This window comes from Salvelinus sp. IW2-2015, linkage group LG27, assembly GCF_002910315.2.
Source record: "Salvelinus sp. IW2-2015 linkage group LG27, ASM291031v2, whole genome shotgun sequence".
Lineage (NCBI taxonomy): Eukaryota > Metazoa > Chordata > Actinopteri > Salmoniformes > Salmonidae > Salvelinus > Salvelinus sp. IW2-2015.
Genome location: NC_036867.1, coordinates 14,855,048 through 14,880,987, shown reverse-complemented (window position 1 = coordinate 14,880,987; position 25,940 = coordinate 14,855,048). Strand labels below are relative to the sequence as shown.

General features: G+C 43.3%; 2 protein-coding genes across 3 annotated transcripts in view; one reads left to right on the top strand and one right to left on the bottom strand.

Annotated features, from left to right (window-relative positions):
* The window catches only part of LOC111953491 (CYFIP-related Rac1 interactor B), a 34,901-nt gene extending 12,711 nt beyond the window's left edge, over positions 1-22,190 (bottom strand). The window contains exons 1-2 of one of the 2 annotated variants that reach the window (XM_023972793.2): positions 22,098-22,190; positions 11,031-11,119 (exon numbers count right to left, since the gene is read on the bottom strand). The gene's annotated coding sequence lies outside the window, so the exon portion shown is untranslated. Of the gene's footprint in view, positions 1-11,030; positions 11,120-19,459; positions 19,574-22,097 lie in introns of those variants that run through there. The other variant, XM_023972794.2, reaches the window with a different exon arrangement.
* A 757-nt stretch (positions 22,191-22,947) lies between these two features.
* Positions 22,948-25,495, top strand: eef1a1l3 (eukaryotic translation elongation factor 1 alpha 1, like 3). Its single transcript, XM_023972792.2, has 7 exons — positions 22,948-23,221; positions 23,303-23,482; positions 23,598-23,894; positions 23,979-24,129; positions 24,207-24,463; positions 24,658-24,892; positions 25,144-25,495. Exons 1-7 carry the CDS (start codon positions 23,078-23,080, stop codon positions 25,254-25,256), a joined length of 1,377 nt encoding a protein of 458 aa, XP_023828560.1. The 5' UTR covers positions 22,948-23,077; the 3' UTR covers positions 25,257-25,495.
* Positions 25,496-25,940: the final 445 nt, after the last annotated feature.

Genomic DNA, 25,940 nt, shown 5'->3' with positions numbered 1-25,940 from the left:
CTACGCTACAGGCAGTGTTTCCTACGCTACAGGCAGTGTTGCCTACGCTACAGGCAGTGTTGCCTACGCTACAGGCAGTGTTGCCTACGCTACAGGCAGTGTTGCCGTAGGCTGAGACAGCCAGCCAAACGCCAGGCAGCCAGCGGGATGTAGGTCATAATGTCTCCCCGTCTGGAGCTGTGTGTTATGTAATCAGGAGTGACATCCTGTCAAGACAACACCTTGCCGGAGTGCATCTCTCTACAAGTAGAAAGCACAGAGACCTGGTCGGTTTGTACCGTGCTGAGAGACAAAAGGTCAAGACTCCTAGGAAATTGCATTGGATCAGGGGTAGAGGGAAGGCTCATTTTGTCTTGAACATTCAAGTGCTGCTGCTGGCTAGGTTGTGACAGAGTGAGGTRGACCGGTGACAGCCAGGTGACAGGCTGAAGATGGCTGAGAGACGTAACCTTGGTGACAGGGTGAATAGTCTGATTACCGGTGGCAGGTTAAAACAAACTCAGAGTGAGACTCAGTTGCAAGTCGAAAGTCATTGCAAACGAGGGATTGTGAATGAGTGAGTGCAGAAAGCAAGCTAAGTGACAAAGTGATGCCTAGAGGCAAGTTAAAGCTACAGGCTAGTAACAATAAACAAAATATTCCCTTCTTGTGGTTGAATTAGTAATGATGAATAAATACAATTATCCTTTTAAAGCCATTTTCCAGATGTTTTCCAGGCATCCAGRACCCATTAATTCTACCCGTGTCTACACTAGTACTCCCTGCCACTATCATAAATAATCTCTCCCTCTCCCTGCACACTGACCCTGTTTCCATGTGACCCACCGCACCACCTGCCTCGCCCGGCCCCGTCCTAACACTCTCCACTAACAAGACCTGAGTGSTGTTGCTACACACTGGCCCCTCCTTGGAAACTCACTGGCTGCCTTCCTACTACCTGGTACCTGTGGTAGCCACATATCGGACAGGCCGATGAGAGGAAGAGAAGGGCGGAATCACCCCGCTGGTTATCCTCAGATGGAGGAGAGAGGTGCAGTCACCTCACCCTGCTTTTGAATGAATAGGCTTACTCTAGCCTACATGCAGTGTGAGTGAGCTTGCCCTGGCTACCTACGCCTTTCCCTTAGTCCTCTACTGCCCCCTTTCAGAGAGGCAGAGTGACTGAGCTGAGCAGGAGGAGGCGTGGTCGTGGTGCCACCATCAGGCTCAGCGAGCTAAACACGGGCATGGCCAAACACTGCCAGGGCCAGCACCAAAGGCCCACAGCTCCCTCGCTCAGTCTGCAATGAGGTCATTTTAAGGACTGGGGATTTGCAGTGGCTTCGGCTTCGCATTTCAAAGTGCAAGAGAGGATCCTCCAGTTCACGGAAAAAGTTGGAGTTGAAATTAGGACAGTTTCAGTATTTTTTTCTCTCCACGCCAGCAGAAATGAACGTTGAATTACAGACCCCAGGTTCGCATTCAAACCAAATGAAAAGCTAAACCTATTAATGGTAACCAAAAAGCACGCACACACACACACATATATATATATATATATATATATATGCATGTGTATCTCAAACACTTACTGGTACAGTAGAAATTATAATGTGCCAGTGATAAATGGTAAATGGTTGGTGGTAATGATCAATTGCTTTAAATAATGGGTGCGTGAAGAGGAGTAGAGTATTGGAAGTGTTTAGAGTAGAGGAATGCAAGAGAAGAGACAGGAGGGGGGTGGTTTGATGCCCCTCCCTTGGTAGTGAAGGTTCTGATGTGTTAACAGGAGCCCCGACCCCGTGGACAGAGGACAGGGTGGGGTTGTTTTTGTTTTGGACCCCCCCACTGGGCGATCGCGTGCTCGCAGAGAGGAAGGGGAGGGGGGGCTCGTCTAGGGCCAGGGGGCACTGCTCACAACCGCCAGCTCAACGACACTCTCCTATTGGCTGAGCCGCTCTGCCCAACCATGCGCTGTATCCATGGAATCCCAAAAAGCTGGTACCATTGAAAACAAGTGGGTAGCCAATCAGACACGAGCTCTGGGAGAGGAGATGGTACAGTAGTAAGACCTGAACATGAACGCACATGAATATATTAATACAGATGAGGTAATGCCACAAAAACAGAGGATTAGGGAGGGGAGCGAAGGGATCTGGTGAACAGGCAGTGAAGGAATTTTTTCCAGCACTATCCCGCTCACGGAACTACCTGAACAATTTCACTAAGCAAATTGTGACTTGAAATTTCATGTTGTGAAATAAAAAAATTAAAAAAAAGTGTCAATTTACAAATCATTCACAAAATACTCACTGACAATATTCCTTCTCGCAAAACATTCTAAATTGTTTGGATTATTTCAAGGTAAAAATGTGAATGGACTGTAATAAAGACACAGTGGAGGAATAGTAAAAACATGAGTGATGAGACCTCCGCTGCATCAGTACTGAAGAAGATCCCAATATTTAGTGCCACGCCCATTGAACGTGGTGACCCCAGGATGATCCTCCCAGAGTCACACACACCATACCACCCCAACCGTGGAAACCCAGCAAAACAATCCTGGACTGGAGGCTCCGGGTCTGCAGAGGTGTCCTAGAAAAACAGCTCAGGGCTGCAGGGTAATGGGGATAGTGCTGACATTCCACTACTACTATGCTGCTCTCTCTCTCTGCAGCAGCATGCGGATCCACGTGCCGACCCAGTCTTACTACGGCAGTGATGCCCAGCCAGCGGGGAAAAACAACGCCCTCCTTCCTCCCCTCCCCTCCCTCCAGACAGACTCAGACAGCCCGCCGCATCACGTGGCCAATGCCGTGGAGAGGCTGAGCGCTCGCCTGGGGCTTCGGGGGGGGGATGGGGAGAGGGTTTGTGTGTTTGTGTGTGTTTGTGTGCGTAAAAATGTATATAGGTGCATATTTGATAGAAATTATTTAAATGTGTATTTAGATAAGGATGTATAATGTGTGTCAATAATRTGTGGTTATAAGATGTGCATGTGGGTGTGTATTTTGGAGAGAAACAGAGGAGCGTCAGTCAGAGTGCTGCAGTGGCGGGAGCAGAGAGGCAGCTTTAAACTTGACCTAGATTCTCCGGGTGACACGCCACATCGCATTAGCCCAGTCAGCCAGGCCCAGACCCGCCGGAGCTCGCTGACGCTGGCCCGATCGGACAGGCAGAAAAAAAGGGGGAAGAACTTCCCAAATGGGGCTGGCACGCATTTCCCCCTGCACCCCCTACTGTACCCCTTACCCTCCCCAGTGAGTCAACCCCACCCAGCTGACTCTGTTGGGAGGGAGCTTACTGGGGCACATGGTGASGAGAGGGAGGGGGGCCATGGGCAGGGGACATGCAGTTTGTTTGTTTATGGTTTGAACTTGATTAACCCCGTGGCCACGCCCCTCCGTGTGCTATATTGTAGTAAACACCATAAGAAAAGGGCACCAAAACAGATTCAACCTGCAAAATAAAAACAAACCTTCAAACCAGTCAAATAGAGACCAAACCATAACAACCACAATAAATATCATGACTGACAGCTAATGCCACTCAGTCTGCAGTATCATCATGCATTATTAGGCTCACCATAACAATGMTACTGCATCTCTAGCACCTTGCTGATTGAGGAGGATAACTGCAGTCATGTTTTTCCTCCTGCTTTGCATCACAATGTAGCCTACTACTTTTACAATTCAACACAGATTGAGGCCAAACTACAATTAATGCACATTTGGAGATAAAAATAAACCGCTGAAATCTAAAAGAGACCAACCAAAGCAGCAGAAATCACAGAGAGAGAGAGAGATGAAACCAGGAGCTTCAGCTAAGCCCTCATCTATGGACTGCACCTGATCAAAGCCAGAAACCATGGAAACAACTACAGTAGGCTAGGCTACACACACACACACACAGGGCTTCATACATCAGTTTCATCAATACATTTTTCCTTATCAAGCACACTGTTAGGCTACTGTTTTAGGATTATCTAAAAACTGTTGACTACTTTATACTCAACTTGATATCATGTAATAAACAATTATCAAATGTTTATGTAATAAACAGGAAAAACAACTACTAAGGTCACCCCGGCACTTTTTTGGTAAACAGTTACAGGGCTATTCTTTAAGACGCAACGGCTATACCATTCATTCAAAAGTCGACAGAGCAACCTCTGGATCACTGCAGTGCGGTGGATAAGGGCTGACCTGGTGACCTCCATGCAGACGACTACAAATGGGGTGTAATGGGGCAGAGAGAAACACTTCCCCACAGCCCCAAACCCTCCACCCTGAAGACTCCTCCAACTCCTGCCTGTGGGGGTGGTAGTTAGTGAGGGGTGGGGATAAGGTGGGGCACAGACTGCATGTCGTAGGTCCCCCCCCCCCAGCTCTCCAACTCCAGCCCCAGTCACTGCAAACAGCCCCAAACCATCATTACACAAATGACCTTTTGACTGTGTCGGAGTTATGGACGCCACACAGAACCCTTCAAATCACACTCTATAGGCGGCAGAATGTAGGCCCATCAGCATCTCGGAGAGAAAGTGTATGACATTTCAGATGAAAAGCAGAGTAAGTAACATGGATCGGTACGCGTTTTGGTATTTTCAGAAGAACCCTCACAGGATTAAGGGTGGGGCACAGTTGAGCATGCTGAGGTTTGGGGAGATGATGATTCTCGGTACAGATGCGCCTGTATCTTTCAGAATGCATTGAGCGCCCTCTGGAGGTGATGGACAGCAGTACATTGAAGACGTTGCGGAGGGAGAGCGACCACTCCCAAACTCTGAACCATGATGGTAGGGACACACACGCCAACTTCAGCGACACATCMTTCAGGCACCACCGCAAAACTAAAGACGAAGGACACTGATTGAGATATTTATTTAACAACCGTCTTTATTTCCCCAGATGTTTGGTCCACGGTTTAATTTCCCCAATTAACCAGATCTCCAATCAAAACATTCAAAATCATAATTGCACACGCATCAACACTGACATTGATGTGGAGTCACTTTTTACTAAAACCACGTTGRATTCATTAGCATAACCTGTTGTATTAATAATATATGCCATTATGCAGACACTTTTATCCAAAGCGAATAGCAGTAGTGAATGCATAAAAAAAAATATATATATATGTGGGTGGCCCCGGTGGGAATTGAACCCACAAGCCTGGCATTACAAGTGCCATGCTCYACCAACCCAGTTGGGTCTCAAAAGCGGTGGAGAGGTCAGGGTTCTAAATGTTGTCGTGCAACCTGGGCTACTTGCTGCAGCCCATCCTCTAACATAGGGATACCGCCTCAGCTCACAAACACTGCAGTAACTCCTCAGATTAGCAAACATCTTGTCTTGCACTGCATCAAGGGCAAAGAGGGGCTAGTGTCAAACAATTGGCTTAGAGCGCCACCCGGTGTCTATTTCGAAATATACAGGGTAACATGTATACACTACAWGAMCAAACGTATGTGGACACCTGCTCATCGAACATCTMATTTCAAAATCATGGGCATTAATATGGAGTTGGTCCCCCCTTCGCTGCTATAACAGCCTCTATTCTTCTGGGAAGGCTTTCCACTAGATGTTGGAACATTGCTGCAGGGACTTGCTTCCATTCAGCAACAACAGCAATAGTGAAGTCGGRCACTGMCGTTGGGCGATTAAGCCTGGCTCGCAGTCGGCGTTCCAATTCATCMCAAAGGTGTTCGATGGGGTTGAGGGCAGGRCTCTGTGCAAGCCAGTCATGTTCTTCCACRCGGMCCTTTACAAAYCATTTCTGTATGGACAGGAAAGGGCCTTCCCCAAACTGYTGCCACAAAGTTGGAAGCACAGAATYGTCTAGAATGTAATTGTATGCTGTAGCGTTAAGATYTCCCTTCACTGGAACYAAGGGRTCTAGCTCRAACCATAAAAAACAGCCCCAGACCATTATTCCTCCACCACCAAACTTTACAGTTGGCACTATGCATTGGGACAGGTAGCGTTCTCCTGGCATCCACCAACTCTAGATTCGTCTGTCGGACTGCTAGATGGTGAAGCGTGATTCGTCACWCCAGAGAACGTGTTTCCACTGCTCCAGAGTCCAATGGCAGCGAGCTTTACACCACTCCAGCCGACACTTGGCATTCCGCATGGGGATTTTAGGCTTGTGTGTGGCTGCTCRGCCATGGAAAGCCRTTTYATGAAGCTCCCGACTAACMGTTTTAAACACCAGTCAGCAACAGGTGTGGCTGAAAWAGCCGAATCCACTCATTTGAAGGGGTGTCCACAGTGTGCATTTGCAATTGTCATAATTAGAGACAGTAATACTATAATTCCTATGGCCTGCATATGGCCTGCCCTATAGGACAGACAGACGTCTGCAAGATAAACAGGAGACAGARAGAGAGAGCTTGCAGAGAAAGGCCGGGCGCCGTGAGAGAGCAAAGAGAAAGAGCGAACAACTAGTGTGATGCTCAGGAGAGCGGAGGCTGCCGAGGTGAAGAGCATGTCAACCCTACAGGAACATAAATAATCAGCAGACACAACAAGCCACTCTGCATATCACCCACCACAGAMCGATATCATCTCTCATTTCCTATTCATGGGGATGTGGGGCCTGTGTSTGTTGCAGTCTCCCAGATGTTCGCCGAAAAGAAAGTCATAGATATTTTTGACATGACAAAATTTCCTGAAGGCACTTTACCAAGTGAAAAACATCGCCTAAATCGTCTTCATCCACACGATCCATGAGTGTCTCTCTGTACTGTATGTGTAGTTGCCATTTTGTGAAACACTGCAGTTCCAAAGGCCAAGGAGTACTACTGCTCAGAGAATGCTTGGCTACACAGAGTAAGTCAATAAACAATGGATGGTGGAGGCAGTATGCAAAGTTATGACACTACACAGTGACTACACATGTGAAACATATTCATTAAGACATTTGTACAAACTAATCAAACGCACAACCCATCATATACATTCRCTAGTGAAAGTCTACACACCCCTTGCACAGTCTTCACATTTTGCCGCCTTAAAATGTGATCTCAAAAAGGGACTACATTCCATTTTYCCCCCTACCGAKCTACACAACCTACTCCACGTTTTCAAAGTGAAAGACAAATGATTGAACATTTTCCAAATTAAAAAAATTTGAACAATGAAGATGTCTTGATTGCATATGGGTCATTGCACCAAGTAGGTGGGCTCCCGAGTGGCGCAGCGGTCTAAGGCACTGCATCTCAGAGCTTGAGGCTGGTTCGAATCCAGGCTGTATCACAACCGGCCATGATTGGGAGTCCCGTAGGGCGGCGCGWCATTGTAAATAAGAATTTGTTCTTAACTGACTTGCCTAGTTAAATAAAGGTTAAATAAAAAAGTTCAAGAAGTGCCTTTTGAGTAGTGTAACTTGGTAAAAAACAAAAACATTTATTTCACCTAATTTTTACATTCTGTTATAAAGACCACATATTCAACTTAATAAAAAAAATTTTTTCCCCATCTCAAGAGGTTAAATAAAAATACCATAGYAAGTTCCCATTATAACAGCCAAATAAAGTAACAGGGTTGGCCGTAACATGGTTGATGACATTTTAAAATCAGCCATAAATCCCCTTGTGACAGGGGGAATGGAAGCTTGTTGTGTGAAAGAGTAGAACCAGCTCACCTGCTTTTACACTGATTTGACTATTATGTTCCATGTTTCTTTTGAAAAAAGTATTTAAAAAAGGAATAGTTTCACTATAGGGTTAACCTTAAAATGAGGGACAGGTTGTTGTTTGTTTCCTTAAAATGAATCCCTAAATCACATGAAGTAAATAATAATCTTCAGAAATGACTGACGAAGCAACATAACTAGGGCTTTACAATGATAGTAAAACCTTCGAGAAATGTTGGGGTTAAGTGACTTGCCAATGAATTTTGGCACTTCAGTGAGTCTTTATTCATATATATATACATTTTTTTTTTTTTTTAAGATTGATTGAATTTCCCAAAAGAGCACTTCATTTATTGTAACAGGCTTTTAAAATGCAATATTTGTGCACAATTTCTACTTAAAATATCAAAGGGACCCTTTCGTGGAACGACCCATAAGTCTTCACACCCCAGAGTGAATACTTGGTGGAAGCACCTTTGGCGGCCAATACAGCTGTGAATCGTTTAAAATAAAATTCTACTAACTTTGCACAACTCTTAGGGCAACATCGACCCATTGTTTTTGTCATAAATTGCTCAACCTGAGTAAATTTGGTGGGGAGTCATTGATGGACAACAATATTCAAACCTTTAGATTTTCAAGCAAATGTATGTCAGGACTGTGACTGGACCACTCATGAACACAACACTTCTTGGAAATACTTTCTGGTATGGCTTTGGCATTATTTTTTTTTGTAATTGCCAGGCTGAAAAAAAAAACTATGCCAGGGTTAGGTTGAGGCAGGTTTTCCTAACTTTTGACCTTGGCTTTTCTCCAATCATATTTATTTTTATTCTGACAAACTCCCCAGTCCCTTCCAGTGAAAACCATACCCATTGCACAATTCTGCMACCACAATACATGAAAATAGAGTTTCACTTCACTTAATTTCAGCCAAAACATTAATTTATTTGCTTGTCTTGCAGTATTACTTAACACCCTTGTTGCAAACAGAATGGATGATTTGAGGTAGATTTGTTTTTTTAACAAAGGCTTCATTCATTATGTTTACTTTCTGGCCCAGGCCAGTAATGTGGAGATAATGCAGTGTTCTTGATCCTTTTATATTTCCATTATTGTGGTGGCAGCGTCATGTTATGGGTATGCTTGCCACCGGCAGGGACTGGGGAGTTTGTCAGGATCTAAAGAAATATGAAAGGAGCAAAGTCCAGATAAAARGTTAGCGGAAACGCTGCCTCAGTTGTCTGAATAACTAACCCTGGGATAGAGTTTWAWTTTTCAGMGGGACAATTTCCCAATTTTTTATGTCAAAGACACAACAGAATGGCTTTCCAATAAGTGTTGATAATGGTCCGGTCTCAATCCTGCTTATTTTGACAAAACAATCTATGTTGCCCTAAGAGTTGTGAAAAGGTAGAATCTCATTCAAAATGATTCACAGCTGTAATGGGTGCATAAGATGATTCCACCAAGTATTAACTCTGGGGTATGAWTACATGTTTTATTTTGCATCAAATTGGAAAAAGGTATATAYATTTGTCTTTCACTTTGGAAAAGTTCGGTAGGTTGTGTATATCGGTAGGRAAAAAATCTATTCAATTTTTAGAAGTAATTTAAAAGGCAGCAAAATGTGAAGACTGAAAGGGGCGTGTAGACTTTCTAAGCACTGTATGACACATCATACCATAGTCTACGGATTATATATTTTTTTTTTTACATCACCAGCTGGTGGCAGTACTGCCTCATTATTATATATATATTTTTTACCAGAGCTACAGTGAAAAGCTTTACCTCAGGCTACTTTACTACAGTACACACCTCCCCTGGTTTACAGAAGCTAATCTTACCTCAGCGTTCAGTGAAAGGAATGCCGCATTCACTCGATCATCTCCACTCTGTAGTTACAACTTACCACTTCCCATCTCTTGGCCAAAGAGTCACAGACTGAAGTCTGAGCTAGCTAAAATAGATTAGGTTTCCCGCTAACCCGGTGGATTTGAGTCTCGCAGGGACACCAATGTAGCTTTAGCCAAGCCATTATTGCATTAACAAGTAACAAATTGCATGATAATCATGATATTTCAGTTAGGCTACGGTTTTAATGTAAAACCCTTAATTAACTGATGTTTAACCAAACATACCACACAGAACATATAAAATGGTATTGGCTTATTTAGTCCTAGACGGCTTGGATTGTCTCCAGCTGTATCAGACAGACAGGTGGGAAGCTGTGGAGCGAGACAGGAGGGCAGGTAATGTAACAACGTGCTCTGACACCTCTGATTAGGCCCAAGATTGACAGCTCCGCTGCCACGCCATGGTAACGGTCTCCAAGGAGACTGAAGGGAAAATATAAACAAGGGAGGAAAAAATCCCACAAGCAGGAACTGTAATAGTGATGTTATCACCCATTTCTAATTCTGACTGATCCAGTGTGTCTGAAAGGAAGCTGTGGAAGATTCTAGGCTTAGTTGTAGCTAGGGCTTGTTGTGTAGGTGAGGTGCTCCAGAAAATCACAGTAAAAGCTTCCATCTGTATACAGCCACACTAGGACACAACAGACACATTAGCCTCCACAGAAGAACACCTTACCTTTGATATAACAACACAAAATACTGAATGTGTGAGGGTCAGGGACCTAGTGTAACAGTGTTGCTTCCGTCCCTCTTCCTTGATTCAACCTGAGCTCGAACTAAGAACCCTCTGAACACACCTACAACTTATCTGACACTCCACAAACAACTAATTCAAGTTCTCAGAGCAGGTGACATCACMGATAKAACACTACTAGCACGCACMGCTAACTAGMTAGCCATTTTACATTGGCTAAACTAGCATAACAAAAATAAAACAAACTATCACAAATGTTCAGACAGAAACCCGGCCGAACTAACTATTAATCAGATAGAAAGACCTAAGCCACTGGACTAAGCTCGTTTGCTGTCAAAAACACGTTCCAACACTTCGTCTTGACTGCCAGCTTCACCTCCGTGAGGTCAGACAACCCCTGGTGACCCAGTGACAAACCCTASTTACATAAGCAGCACTGCCACCAGCCTTGGAGAACAGAGCAGGAAGTGGAGGCACCCGCATTACTCCGACCGAATCCATGGCCCACATCGCACTTAATTTCCATACCAGCATTACACAAACCGTGTTCACATTGTGACCCTGATGGGGAAAAAGTAGCAGAATAGCATAGCATATTTTGCTGTGGTGTTACAGTTGAACCCTAAAGTTAGATGAGTCAGGACATGACAGCAGTGGGYGTTGATAGCTCCGGGGTGAAGATTCCCCTAGTTACAGAACTAGGATCCGTTTCCCCTTCCCCCAATCCTAACCTACCATTAGTAGGGGAAATACAAAACTGACACAAGATCAGCGTATAGGGGTAACTTTGTGTTAATACTAACCAGCAGAAGCTCTGGAGGTGTCAGTCAGGAGGAAGGAGGCCGAGCCTGGCGGGTGGCCAAGGTCACAGTCCTCCAGCGGAGGTCAGGGTCTGAAAACAAAGGTTAATTAAGTCAGAGTGAGTCAAATCATCCTCCCAAAACAAATATGAACAGTCTTTATCAACTCATTTTCTTGCTCCTTCTTCTTCTTTTTGAGACAAAACTTAACCTGGACAATATTCAACATTCCTCTTGGTCTACCCCTCTGGTCCAATTATCATGTAAGAGGTCAAAAGTTTCACTTGGCCACAACAAACATTTCCAACCTCCAGGACCTTGATTATCCCTAGATTACTGAACACTTAACATTACAGGCCACATGAATGCAATGTTACCAGAGGTTGAGAATTTATTGGACAACAGTCAGTCACAGGTGCAGCCCTTCGTGATTCTCACGCAGACTGGGTTTCTTGAGATGGGCAACGTTGCAGTAGTCTTGTAGAAACTGGGAGGCACAGCGGCCAGACGCACACCACTTCCTATTGTGCAACACTTCCTCTCATTCAGTGTGTACTTCGGCTTTTCCACTGCACTCCCTAGTACACTTCCTCCTGTTAGGCTACAATAGGGCCCAGACAAAACATTCTTAATGTTTGTTCAACCAAGACTTGTGTTCACTGCAATTAAAATCAGCCAATGGTTTGAGGTGCAAGTTGGGGGGGGGGTCCTCATTGTCACAACCATAGACATTGTATTTCTATGGTCACAACAATAAAGCCTTTTGAATTTGACACACCAAATAGACATAACCATGTTGATAACTACAACCAAGGCTTTATAGCTAACTGACCCAAGAATGACCAGTCCCAGCACTGGGTCCAGACTTCTGACCCACCCTTTGAGAATCACTGGTGAAGAGAACCCTCATGACAAGATATCCTTCAACCTGATCTTTTAAAACCAKTTGGATTTGAAAAGCTACTTGAACATGAACCCCAACCACACTCCTCTCAAGTTCTCTGGCCCTTTCTGGAGYGTGGTTGAGTGCAGGTTCAGCAGACGGAGACAATTAGGACCGGGGGCGCTGTACAATTCCACGATTCATCAGCCTGCATACAAATAGGCTGCGAACAAATGGCCTGCCATAATGAACTAGCAGTGCTCATGCATGAATGTGATTGGACTTCTAGTTCTTTGACTTTGGCCTACAACAACCGAACGAGTCAGTCACTCCGAGTGAGCTCTGGAGAGAAACTTTCAAAATAACAAACTCTGCTTGGAGTTGGCTGAAATCCACACAAGACTTAGAAACTGAAGAACTTTGTGCTCAAAGTCCCCTCATAGTTATACTTGTGGAAATGGGATATCAAATATCTACTTCSTTTCAGACCACCCTTTATATGTTTCACTGTAGAACCTTATTACCACTGTTCGTTTATGATACACTGTAGGTTTTAAAAGGGGAAGTATCGCCATAGCAAGGGGCTCTGGGTCTATATCAAATAAAAATGGACTTGGCTTGTCACTTTGGACATTAAGTGACATCGGTGCCAAGGCATCATGGAATAAGTTTACGGATCATTTAGCAACACCGCTACTACGCTTTAACCCCACCAATGTGATGTGGAATAAGAGCTTTGGTTTAGATTGTATTCACTGTTCTAAGATACAGGCTGTTCAAGAGACTGCTGGGTCAACTTGTCATTTCTATTATATACACACACACACGTCTTAATATGTAACACGATAGGCAGAATTAAGCCTGAGCGAACAAAGCAAACAACGATTTGAATATAGATTCTATTTAGACCCTGATTGTAGGACGGTAGTTGACTTCATTTTCTAAATTACATTGTGATAATGGCCTGGTAAACAGGTCCCATATTATACCGGTTGTAGCTACACTGCATCTGGAGTGAGCATTCATTGACACACCCTAGGGTCAGTGCTTGATGCATGTGAAAGAAACATTGATTGACGCATTGCATGTCAGGTTTCTTTAAATCGCAATAACGGTACCCCGAAAAACAGATGAGCATCATAAATGCACAGGGCATTTAAGTGGAGAGAAACAACAGCAATTTGTGTAGTGTAGAAACGGAACTTCCTTGTGTCTTTGAAAAATAAACGGACCGCCAACAAACGTGTTTGCATTTACAGAGAGGTCAATATGTGGGACAGCACATGTTGGAAACTACAATGTGCTGTCACTATGAAGCAGRCCATCATTCAAATCAATAGCGGCTGATGTGGAGTCAACGCATGATGATTTGCATGGTCCGCAGATCCAGGGTCAGTTGGGAACATGACTTTCCAAGAACATTAGGTTTGTGTGATGATCCCAATGCTAATTTAAAACATAGTAATTAGAAGACACAAAGCAACGTTGCATTTTAGAGGATAAGCAGTCGCAGCTCTCCTCTCCCCCGTCGTGTCGTGCTGAATAAGAATGATCCACTCATGAGCAAAAAGTGAGCTGTTTGTCAGAGTAGTAAAAAGGTCGGCTGACTACGAAGCGAGGGACACAATTTGTTCAATTAGCTGGTGTTGTTTTACATGTATGATACACTCTCAATTAAAACGTGYGTTACCGCGGCAACAGCTTCCAGTTGCTCACTGTGCGAGATAGAGCTTAGAACCGAGGAGGAAAACTGGCTCACGCTTTTTATTCAAGGGGGTGTGGGATGATMATATTCAAACTAGAGCCGGTTACATAAGCCTTAGGAACGAAACGCATCTTAACTAAGGTCTAACTCCTGGCATCGATTCCCCCCCCCCCCCGACAAAAACTGAGGCAGATCTATATGCATGGAGGTGACACTCCAACAAAATATGTTAAAACAAATTAGGCACTGTGGAGAATTGTAGCTCTGAGGCAGCCTCAGTCGTCTCCATTCGCATTACAAGCACCAGGCAGGCAATAAAAACCTGCATTGATGGAAGCCTAGGCCAGCCCAAGTTGATTACTGAAAATACCATGCACTCTTTCCATGACAGTGAACAAACACTCATACAGTGGCTTCGGAAAGTATTCAGACCCCTTGACTTTTTCCACATTGTTACGTTACAGCCTTATTCTAAAATTTATTAAATAGTCCCCCCCCCTCAATCTACACACAATATGCCATAATGACAAAGCAAAAACAGGGTTAGAAATTTTTGCTAATTTATTAAATAAATAAACTACTGAAATAYCACATTTACATAAATATTCAGACCCTTTACTCAATACTTTGTTGAAGCACCTTTGGCAGCGATTACAAATGTATTTAGGGAGTTTCTCCCATTCTTCTCTGCAGATCTTGTCAGGTTGGATGGAGAGAGTAGAGTATTTTCAGGTCTCTCAAGTAGAGGTCGACCGATTAAATCGGAATGGGCGATTAATTAGGGCCGATTTCAAGTTTCCATAACAATCGGAAATCGGTATTTTTGGACGCCAATTTTGCCGTTTTTTTTACACCTTTATTTAACTAGGCARGTCAGTTAAGAACACATTCTTATTTTCAATGACGGCCTAAGAACGGTGGGTTAACTGCCTTGTTCAGGGGCAGAACGACAGATTTTTACCTTGTCAGCTCAGGGATTCAATCTTGCAACCTTACGGTTAACTAGTCCAACGCTCTAACCACCTGCCTCATGAGGAGCCTGCCTGTTACGCGAATGCAGTAAGAAGCCAAGGTAAGTTGCTAGCTAGCATTAAACTTACCTTATAAAAAACAATCAATCATAATCACTAGTTATAACTACACATGGTTGRTGATATTATTAGTTTATCTAGCGTGTCCTGCGTTGCATATAATCGATGCGCATTCGCGAAAAAGGACTGTCGTTGCTCCAACGTGTACCTAAGCATAAACATCAATGCCTTTCTTAAAATCAATACACAAAAGTATATATTTTTAAACCTGCATATTTAGCTAAAAGAWATCCAGGTTAGCAGGCAATATTAACCAGGTGAAATTGTGTCACTTCTCTTGTGTTCATTGCACGCAGAGTCAGGGTAAATGCAACAGTTTGGGCCGCCTGGCTCATTGCGAATTAATTTGCCAGAATTGTACGTAATTATGACATAACATTGAAGGTTGTGCAATGTAAAAGGAATATTTAGACTTAGGGATGCCACCCGTTAGATAAAATACGGAACGGTTCCGTCTTTCACTGAAAGAATAAACGTTTTGTTTTCGAGATGATAGTTTCCGGATTCGACCATATTAATGACCTAAGGCTTGTATTTCTGTGTGTTATTATGTTATAATTAAGTCAATGATTGGGGTCACGTCTGGAGGAAACCTGGCACCATCCCTATAGTGAAGCATGGTGGTGGCAGCATCATAATGTGGGGATGTTTTTCAGCAGCAGGGACTGGGAGACTAGTCAGGATTGAGGGAAAGATGAACGGAGCAAAGTACAGAGATCCTTGATGAAAACCTGCTCCAGAGCACTCTCAGGACCTCAGACTGGGGTGAAGGTTCACCTTCCAACAGGACTACGACCCTAAGCACACAGCCAAGAAAATGCATGGAGTGGCTTCGGGACAAGTCTCAAAGTCCTTGAGTGGCAAAGCCAGAGCCTGGACTTGAACCCAATCAAACATCTCTGGAGAGAACTGAAAATAACTGTGCAGCCACGCTTCCCATCCAACCTGACAGAGCATGAGAGGATCTGCMGAGAAGAATGGGAGAAACCCCCAAAGACAGGTGTGCCAAGCTTGTAACGTCATACTCAAGACTCAAGGCTGTAATCACTGCCAAAGGTGCTTCAACAAAGTACTGAATAAAGGGTCTGAACACTTATGTAAAATGTGATATCAGTTTTTTATTTTTWATTAACGTGCAAAAATGTCAAAACAACTGTTTATGCTTTGTCATTGTGGGGTATTGTGTGTAGACTGTTGAGGAAAAAAAAATATTTAATCAATTTTAGAATAAGGGGTCTGAATACTTTCCAAACGCACTAGAAAATGTAACAATCTCTGACAGATCCCACCCAAGCAAAGCTGATTACCTTTTCAAAATGTAGAGGGCTACCACTATACTCTACCACAGTAAAAAAGGAAGTTGAGAACACGATTGAGCTGTCATGTAGCCTAGAGACTGAAAATAAGGAAGAGAATGCAACTGGTGGAGTCACACTGTGAGTCATCTCGATTTCACAGTCGGAGGGCATAATTACAAATGGCTTCAAAAGGGAGAGGCAGCTGCTTTCAGGCTTTGATAGGGGGGAAATTAAAAATGTCTCAAGTTGGCTGGTCAGATATTCTGAAAACAGCAGCTTTATGTGATGATGAGTCAAGGTAGGGGTACAAGAAGAWAATAGCTTTTTGTGCTTCTTCCGTGTCCTATAATAAAGCCTGCATATAATTTCATGGATTAATAGCTGACACAAAAMAGAACTTTCTTTGAATAAAATGCTCCAAACAGAAGTATGCAGGGGTAATTCACTGCTTAGGCCCCTCTTAGGCTGACAACTAAACACTACTTTCTATAAGATGGCTCCAGCATTATGTACTGTAGGATGGAGATTTGGTGCGGGGGCGCTGTGGCAACAGGGAGGTGTGAAAGATGAATTTCTCCCCTGCTGATGTGCCATCTGTGGTGTAGCATCCCCACTCTATGATGTCCACTGACACGTGGGCGGGACAGAAGGCTTGCATGCCCAGCTTAACAGCCCATGATTTTATTTATTGAACATTTATTTAACTAGGCAAGTCAGTTAAGAGCAAATTCTTATTTACAMTGACTGCCTACCCCGGCCAAACCCTAACCTGGATGACGCTGGCACAATTGTACGCCGCCCTATGGGGCTCCCAATGACGGCCAGTTGTGATACAGCCCAGGATCGAACCAGGGTCTGTAGTGACGCCTCTAGCAATGAGATGCAGTGCCTTAGACTGCTGTGCCACTCGGGAGATCGAATCAAATCAAATGTATGTATGGGATTCATCTTAACCTTCAGAAGACAGGAGGTGGTGGTGTGTGTGCACGTGCGTGAATGATGCAGGGCTGTATTCACTTGGAACCTAATGGAAGCAAACTGACCAAAACGAGGAGGGACTAACTGAACTTGTCCAATAACAAACTCGTGTTTCTGTTGTAAAACMCTTTCCGTTGCAAAATGTTTTGCTACAGTGTGTACTAATGAATACACCTGTTCGCCAGGAAGCTAAGGATACTCTGTCCTCAACCCTTTATCTTCAGGAGAGGCCAGGTTATTTATAGCCCAATGTTGAGTGTCTAATGCAAAGGCCATTTTGCATGTACCTGCTAAAGATACACACCACATACAAGAGAGGGACTGATAACTGGATCAGGTACTGGAATGCTAATGATGAAGCATCTGCTGAAAGAGTTAAGTGTGTTCATAACCTTCCTATAATACAGTGCCATCACACAATCAATTGACATGTAAGGAGAGATGATGTTCTCCTCAAACCAAGAACGATTGGTTGCATTTCAGTTAGGATATTTGAGGTCCATATGGACAGTCATGCTTCCTACCCAAGAGAGGATGAGGGTACATTATCTGTCCCTCTCTGATCAGTGGCATGACAGGGATTGGGAAGTGAGAMAGTTTAGAGGAATACTTCACAGAACCAGTCAGCATCTCCCAGAGCTGACTCATACACAGACACATCAGAGAAATAGCATACAAAACGTAGGCCTACACATTCCCCTTTTAACTACTCCCAGCAWTATACACCCCCCAACAACTATAGGCCCTGCCTACACAATTTCAACATCACCCTTCTCTGATGTTTTACAGCACATAGCAAGAGACAAACAACAAAGGCGCCCTCCAACGCATGTTTTAAATCTGCTAACCAGAGAAGGCCGAGCTAACACTATAACACTTCCGTCAGATATGTTTTCACAGCTTGGTCGCATAGACTAGATGTAACATAGTAAATGTAAAGCCGGAACAGTCAAATAAGTATCATATGTTGTGTTTGGTATGGTTATATAAGACAAAAGATTAACGCGGACACCTAGCAACCCAAAGGATGCGTGTTCGAATCTCATCACGGACAACATTAGCATTTAGCAACTTTAACAACTACTTACTTAGCTAGTTTGMAAATACTTAGCATTTTAGCTAACATATTTACATTTACTATGTTATGTCTACCCGAGTCCAGGTTGGTTTTCAAGGCAGGGCGCAAAGGCCCCAGAAGCAACAGCAAAGGTTGGTGACCCTAATATTTCCTAAGACATGATGTCCCTGTAGATAGRCTATGCCTACCACGTTTCCATCGAGATACCTTTGTCCTTGCACATACGTTAAAAATAAGTTGCCCTTGCTTCTGCTGTTTTTGCTATGCTATTTAGATGAACCTTGACTTTTTCCACTACATGAGTAAAGTGTCATGTCCTCTCAAAAGGTGCTTGTAGACATGCACAGACATGCAGTGTAGCTGAGAGACATCGGTTAAGCACAGCCAGGAGGGCTTTTTAAGTTGCCCTTGTGCAAAGAACAGACCTGCTGAATCCTGGACTTGCACCAGTAGATTCCCGTCTTCCTCGGCCAATACGCGAGGGTCAGGAATTTGGAGCATTCATACAGGACCAAACAAAACAAGTATAAGAGAAATGCACTAGTCTTGAGTCGACTTTTGGGCACACATTCCTAAAATAACAACGCATATTTCGTTTGTGTGTTTTAGGTCTGTTWGACAGCAGAGCCAACAATAACAAGACAGAACGTGTCCGACAAAAAGTAAGAGGACCCACTGCACTTAACTAACGTAAACTCACCCCATTCCGTACAAAAGTGAGTGAGTTTACGTTAGCTTTATTCAAATACATCCCTTTCTTGAGGTAATCGCTGAAGTGAGTGGATACAACGCTTCCACGGGCCATGCAACACACAACATAAATGTCATGATATCAACATATTTGTAGACTGCCTGCCTATTGATTTTGAATTGATGATTGTGAGTATCCATCAGAAGAGATGAACAACGTGAAAGCTCAAATGTTGCTTGGTGGTACATAACCGATTAGGAATGMTAATCTAGTTTACTTCATAGGTGAAATTCAACCTCGGTTAATTCTATGTATGCAGTCCCACCGTCGGTTGGATAAAGAACCCTATAAGCGAGTCAGTGCGAATCAACTAAAATGATTGCCTTACGAAACATGTGAACTGCAATACAGCTCTACAAAGTTTGTTTGTGAGCACTGACACAGTAACCGGACAGTTATTTTTGTAACTATTGTAGCGCGCCAATGAGCCAGACGTGCGAGCAGTCATTTMTATTCCTTCCAAAATGTGTACATTGAAATTTCGCGTACCTTCAGTTGCAATGAAAGACATGAGCACGGTATTTCTAAGCACATGTCGGCTACTACAATCACCTCCATCCGCCACGCAGCCTTCGCCAGTAGCGTTATCCTGTAAAGAAACTGATACAAAGTAAAGGGCAACAAATGCAATCCGTTGTCAATACTTACAACTATGATCAGAGATTGGCGAACAGAATGGTCCGTGTATCACATCGCGACGGACAGTTATTCCCGTTAATTMATTGAATGGTCTTGTCTCACTGGTAAATCACAGGACGAAAACTACTCTATCAAGAGCGACCAGGATACAGAGTCCACCACCGCTTCTTAATACTGGGCGTGTTCAAGGGAGTGGGATGAAAAATGGGTTTACAGCCTGCGAATCCACGCTGACGTCAAAGTAGTCTACAGCTATTAATACAAATGSACTGAACAATAGTAGCCAACAGTAATAAAGATATGTGCGTGTAAATCTAAATGTAAGAAAGAACTGTCACTCAGGAAGGCTATAGAGGTCACAAATATTTGTCTTAGTATGTTATTTTTATTAGGATAACATATTGTATATTGTTGTGTTATTATAATGTAATAAAGTTGTGTCAGATGAACAAAGAATGAATGCATGAACCTATACTGGGAATACAAAGCATGTAGAGTATGTGTATCTTCTAAAAATAAATTATGCTCCAGAATTGATCAAGACTCAACTGAAATGCAATGCAGTCCTTTATGAGTCATAATGCTATACAGGATGAGTAGATTGAGATTCATTTGAGAGAATTTACTGGGTCAACTCAATTGAGCTACCACTGAAGTGAGAGGCTTTAATGGTGAGTTCACAGAAAGTAGACAAAGCCAACCATTATCTGAGCAGTGAGAACAGGCAGCAGAAATACTCATAGTTGTTACTGAACTGTCTGGCCTGGCTGCACTAGTCTTATGGGATTAATATAAAATGATCTTTCTCTTTGTTAATAACCCATTMAATTACAGGTATGTGATAATGACTMATTAAAAAAGCCMATTTCTCATGGTTGGGGCATGCACCAAAATGAATGATGTTTTGATAAAAAAGCCGAATGGTTCTCACAGATCAGATGCAGATTGATACTGATATTCTTATCTCCTCATCATCCACATGTACTGTTGCTATCTGTAGTTTGTGAAGTGACAAAGGAAGTCTGTCTACATCTCTTAAAGAAAACACCTCAACGCGCACCACAGCTGAAGGCCTTGCTTCCTCCTTTTGGTTTGCATGCAAATCAGCAGGAACAACTACTGGTATAAGTAGCCTGTCTTACAGATCTGTCAATGGACATTACAACTTTCACACCTTCCCTCACAGCTTTCCTCACTACCTCTACCCCAGTCATAACGTGTATTGTAAAGTGGACATCCACTCTCTCAGATGCTTGCAATGGCTGGCCAGAAGCCAGGAAAAACACCATCAGACCCGTATCGGGCATTTCAACTTGTAATGATCTTGATGCTCCCACATGGAGKAAAAAACTCCCAATTGGTAACTTTAGATTCAACTTCCCGAAGATTAAAAGCAAAATTATAGCTAGCCTATATTTCTCTTGCGACATGGCTGATAACCACATACGGTATATAACACAACGAGATAGACTTTATTTACAGCATCTGTTCCTACAGTGGACAAGGACAGGTAGTGGTGTGTTTKCCCCATACAAGCACCATGCTGGCCAAGCCTGTTTACCCTCTGATGAGCCATGGAGGTAACAGTCATATGATGGACCACAGTGTACCTCTTTGATAGTCTTACTGCCAACCACATGTCCCTAATCTAAGCACTGTCACCTCAAACATCTTTACACTACAGATCAGTGCCAATCCTAAGTGAAATGAATATGGTTGTAGAGTTGTGCTGGTAACTTGTAATAACACTCCATTATTCCATTATTGGTCTCTGTAGGCTACATCTCAGATTTGAATTATGGTTTGGAAAAGTAGGCCATAAGTCATGTGACTCTATAGCCTACATACAGAGCATTGAGGTTAAGCGTGTGAGATTTGTACAGCAGATTTTGCACTCAACATCATGTCAATAGACCAAAGSCGAGTCACATTACAAGCATGACATTTAAAGGCTAACACTAGCTTTCTGAACATTTTCACTTCCACGTTCGGGGTATGAGACACTGCAGCAAAGGAATGGAAGGGGGTTTAAATGGGATGGAAATTATTTCAAATTCTTAATCTCCATATTCAATATGAATGCTTATCAGGTATCGGTACCTAGGTCATAAACTCGTATATCATATTATTAAACAGTSTTTCCAAACAGTCCCACTTCATCTCTGCTTACCTCATGTCAAAATAAAAGTCCCCCAAAAGTTATTCATTTTTTCGTCCACATTATGGCGCACGTGAATGAATTTTATTTTGACATAAGACAAGCAGAGAGGAAGTATGTCTACAACAGACCCACGTTTGGAAAGTTTGTTTAATAATACTATCCTTTAGATATTTGGTCTCAAATTCCCCCGTCATAATGACCAACCGTCCTTGCCACCGGCCCATTAAATTGAAATGGAATTGTATTTAACGTCTTGCTTCCCACGGACAGTTTTTGTGCAACCCAATACAATTGAAAGCGACGYTAGTGAATACACCCTCGTTGCTAAAAAAGCACCTACAGTATACAGACCCCAATGAATGATCCTCCTGTTGAATACTCTGCTCCTATTCACAGCAGCACACTCACTTAGCCAAACATCAATAATAACAAAGCAATATTATGTTGGAGACATCTTTACAAGTAACATTACTTAATTGTTTTTACCGTAATGCTCGAAGTGCAAGAAARGGCAGTCGTCCTCCACCTGGTAGCTACCACGCTAGCAGCTCAAAGAATAACGATTTGCTTCAGTTGTCCGCTATTTCCGGGTTGGTCGAACGTCATTGTGCAACAGACAGGTTCCAACTTCAACAACGCGCGAGAGGTTGCATTGAATGCAAATCGAACACAACSGACCCACGGGTCGCGGCTACAGTAGCCAGATTAATATAACTGTCTTTATGTTGCCGAGTTCAAATTGTATTTACAGTGTGKTGAAACATGTCATGCAATTTCGTGTTACATTAACGTGTAGCCGAATACGCAAGAAAAAAAAGAACAGCCCGCAGCAATGTTTGCCTAAAAAATGCTAACATATATCAGGCCAAGTTGAACGTGAAACAATRACCACCTCGACAAATAATACACAGGCTATAGTCTAAAGTGGAAAGTAAACGTCCATTTAGCCAGTATGTGGGCTAAATTGCAATTCCATGTTAATTTAGACCTACATTTTCATACATAAAGTATGAACATAATATTCAAAACCAAAGTAGGCTATGAAAACTGTTCGAAATACTTTGAAAATACAATTCCTTTCTCCCTTCTTTGATATACTGATCTAACATGATTGTGTTAGCGTTAAGCAAGAACTTTGCTCCTTGGCTTTCACCTGTCCAGTCACGTCTGATATGTGATTAGCCTACTTCAAGAACCGGGGGAAAAGGACACGATGATTGATGGGCTGCACAGGTGCGCTGATTGATGGGCTGCATTAATGAATGCACACGCCTGACTTCAATCAAAACATTACTGGAGCCCCGACTATAAATTGTCACCTACATTTTACAGCAGTCCTTTACGACGGTGAGGTACGRAAGTATTTAGACTAGGGTAACGCTAGACTAGGGTAATTCAAATTCGAGCACTATACTCTTAGAGGCTTCTTTGGGTGAAGTTTATCTGTTAGCAGAAGTTAGTTGAAAATGGTGAGGGAAAGAACCCACATAAACGTGGTCATCATTGGCCATGTTGACAGCGGAAAGTCAACCACCACTGGTCACTTGGTCTACAAATGCGGTGGTGTCGACCCAAGAACAATTGAGAAGTTTGAGAAGGCTGCAGCCCAGGTAAGGAACTAATTGGTGCAACATTTTATATGTATTAAGCAACTACTACTGTAACTAATTTTAAATTCTCTCTTCCTACAGATGGGCAAGAGCTCTTTCAAATATGCCTGGGTGTTAGACAAACTGAAAGTTGAGAGGGAGCGGGGAATTACCATTGACATTTCATTGTTGAAATTCAACACACACAAATACACTATCACRATAATTGATGCTCCAGGCCATCGTGACTTCATCAAGAACATGATCACAGGGACATCACAGGTGACGTTGCCCATTGTAGTGTATCTGCCTGGGGGCTTTTAACACTTTAGGCCAATGTGAATTACTGGTGTTGGTGGTAACCTATTCTTAAGCCTTTGTTCACCATTCATTTCAGGCTGATGTTGCCGTCCTGGTCGTGTCTGCGGCCAAAGGGGAGTTTGAGGCTGGTATCTCCAGGAATGGCCAGACCAGGGAGCATGCCTTGCTCGCCTACACGCTTGGTGTCAAGCAAATCATTGTCGCTGTAAACAAAATGGATGTGACTGAGCCACCATACAACCAGAAGCGCTTTGGTGAAGTGGTCAAAAGCGTGAGCACTTTCCTCAAAAGAATCGGCTATGATCCCACTGCTGTGCCTTTTGTTCCGATCTCTGGCTGGACTGGTGAGAACATGCTTGCCCCATCTCAGAAAGTGAGTCGTTTGTAATCGCAGTCATCCACATTTGAGTATAATTTTTATCCACCTGTGACGCATGAACCCTCTTCTGCTGTGTAGATGTCCTGGTTCAAAGGCTCTAAAGTCAAGAGCGGACAAGGGCATGCAAATGGGAGAACTCTACTTGAAGTCCTGGACTCCATCCATCCACCAGTGCGTGTTGCCAACAAGCCTCTGAGGCTKCCCCTGCAGGATGTATACAAGATTGGAGGTGAGGGGTGGCTCATGGGGCCTACATGTGTCACAAATTGTGAGTAGTTGTAATGTCGCTTTTTCCCTGTTCTACAGGAGTGGGCACAGTTCCAGTGGGGAAGATCGAGACGGGGATCCTGAAGCCCGGCATGACCCTGATGTTCTCTCCCGCCAAGCTGACTGCCGAGGTCAAGTCCATTGAGATGCACCACGAGGGTCTGCAGATGGCTGGGCCTGGCCACAACGTGGGCTTCAACATCAAGAACGTGTCTGTAAAGAACCTCCGCCGTGGTGATGTGGCGGGGAACGCCCAGCATGACCCTCCCTCTGATGTCAACAGCTTTGTGGCACAGGTACAGGGCAATGTCACTATCTGAACATGGCAATTCAGTATTGAAGTTAAGTGTCCCGTTATCTAACGTACTGATGGTTTGTCAAACAAATCGTCCCTGGTTTAGGATGTGAATCTGTTCCTTACTAGTGCAGATCCCTCTGCCTGTTCTGTAGCCCAGTACTGTTTAACTGAAGTCTTTGCGTCTTCCCACAGCTCATAATCCTGAATCATCCTGGCAAAATCAAGACTGGCTACTCTCCCGTACTGGACTGCCACACCACCCATGTGACCTGCCGCTTTGCAGAGCTGAGGGAGAAGATTGACCGTCGCACAGGGAAGAAGCTGGAGGACTTTCCCCAGACCCTGCAGTCTGGTGATGCTGCCACTGTCAAGATGAGCCCCAACAGACCCCTCTGTGTGGAGAGTTTCTTCACCTACCCTCCTTTAGGTACCCTTCTCTCAATATTTTTAGGCAACATCACTGGTAGTGGGCATGGAACATTTGGAACTTTAAGTGGTACATTTTCTAGTGTAATGTTTTATTAGCTCATGGCTTTCTAACCAATCCAAATGTTGATTCTGCATAATGTCTGTCTTTGGACAAATTACTACTTGTTTATCAGATGTGCCTTACCTAAAATATGGCTGACTTGGTTTTAACAATAAAAATAATTTGTTATCCACGTGTTCCATCTTCAGGTCGGTTTGCAGCGAGGGACTTGAAACAGACTGTTGCTGTGGGAGTCATTAAGTCGGTGGATAAGGACCATGGATCAAAGAAGCATGCACAGAAAGGCCAAGTCTMAAAATAATTTATTTTACCAGCAGTTCTGGTATGAAAAAGAGCTTGAGGATAAAGCTTTAAGTTGACTATTGTTTGTGTATATTTGTGTTGCAATACAAAGCACTGTTGCGTTTTTGAAGAAAAAAAACTGCTTCTCTTAGCTTGTACTACCATMTGTAGTAACTTAAACAATTGAAAGGCCTGTTTTAGACAAATGTAAAAGGTTGTGCGAAAAGCTTCTGACAAATAAAAGTACTTAAAAAATGACTCTGTTTCACTGAAGTTCTGTGTCTGTGGTGATAGTAAACTAGTGACTATTCCTTGGCTTTAGCAGCAACCACTTAAGTTTCTTTACTTGACATTTTAGCCTTGTTAAAATTAAGGCACCATGGTTGATGACACAAATTTTATTGGCATACTGAATTAATGTAACCAAAACCAATTTAAGATKTTACTTAGTTACGGTAAATGAGGATTGTCAATTGAAATGAATTAAGGCCTAATCTACGGGTTTTGCATTACTGGGAATAGATATGCATTTGGATGCATAATTTAAAAAAATGGTGCCCAGGAGCTTATCACGGTATTTTTGTGCATTCAAATTGACATTGATAAAAATGCAGTTGAGCTTAATCCTGCCCACAACCCCACTGTCACCATGGGGCACGCTGTTCACAATGTTGACTTCAGCAAACTGCTCACCTGCAATGCC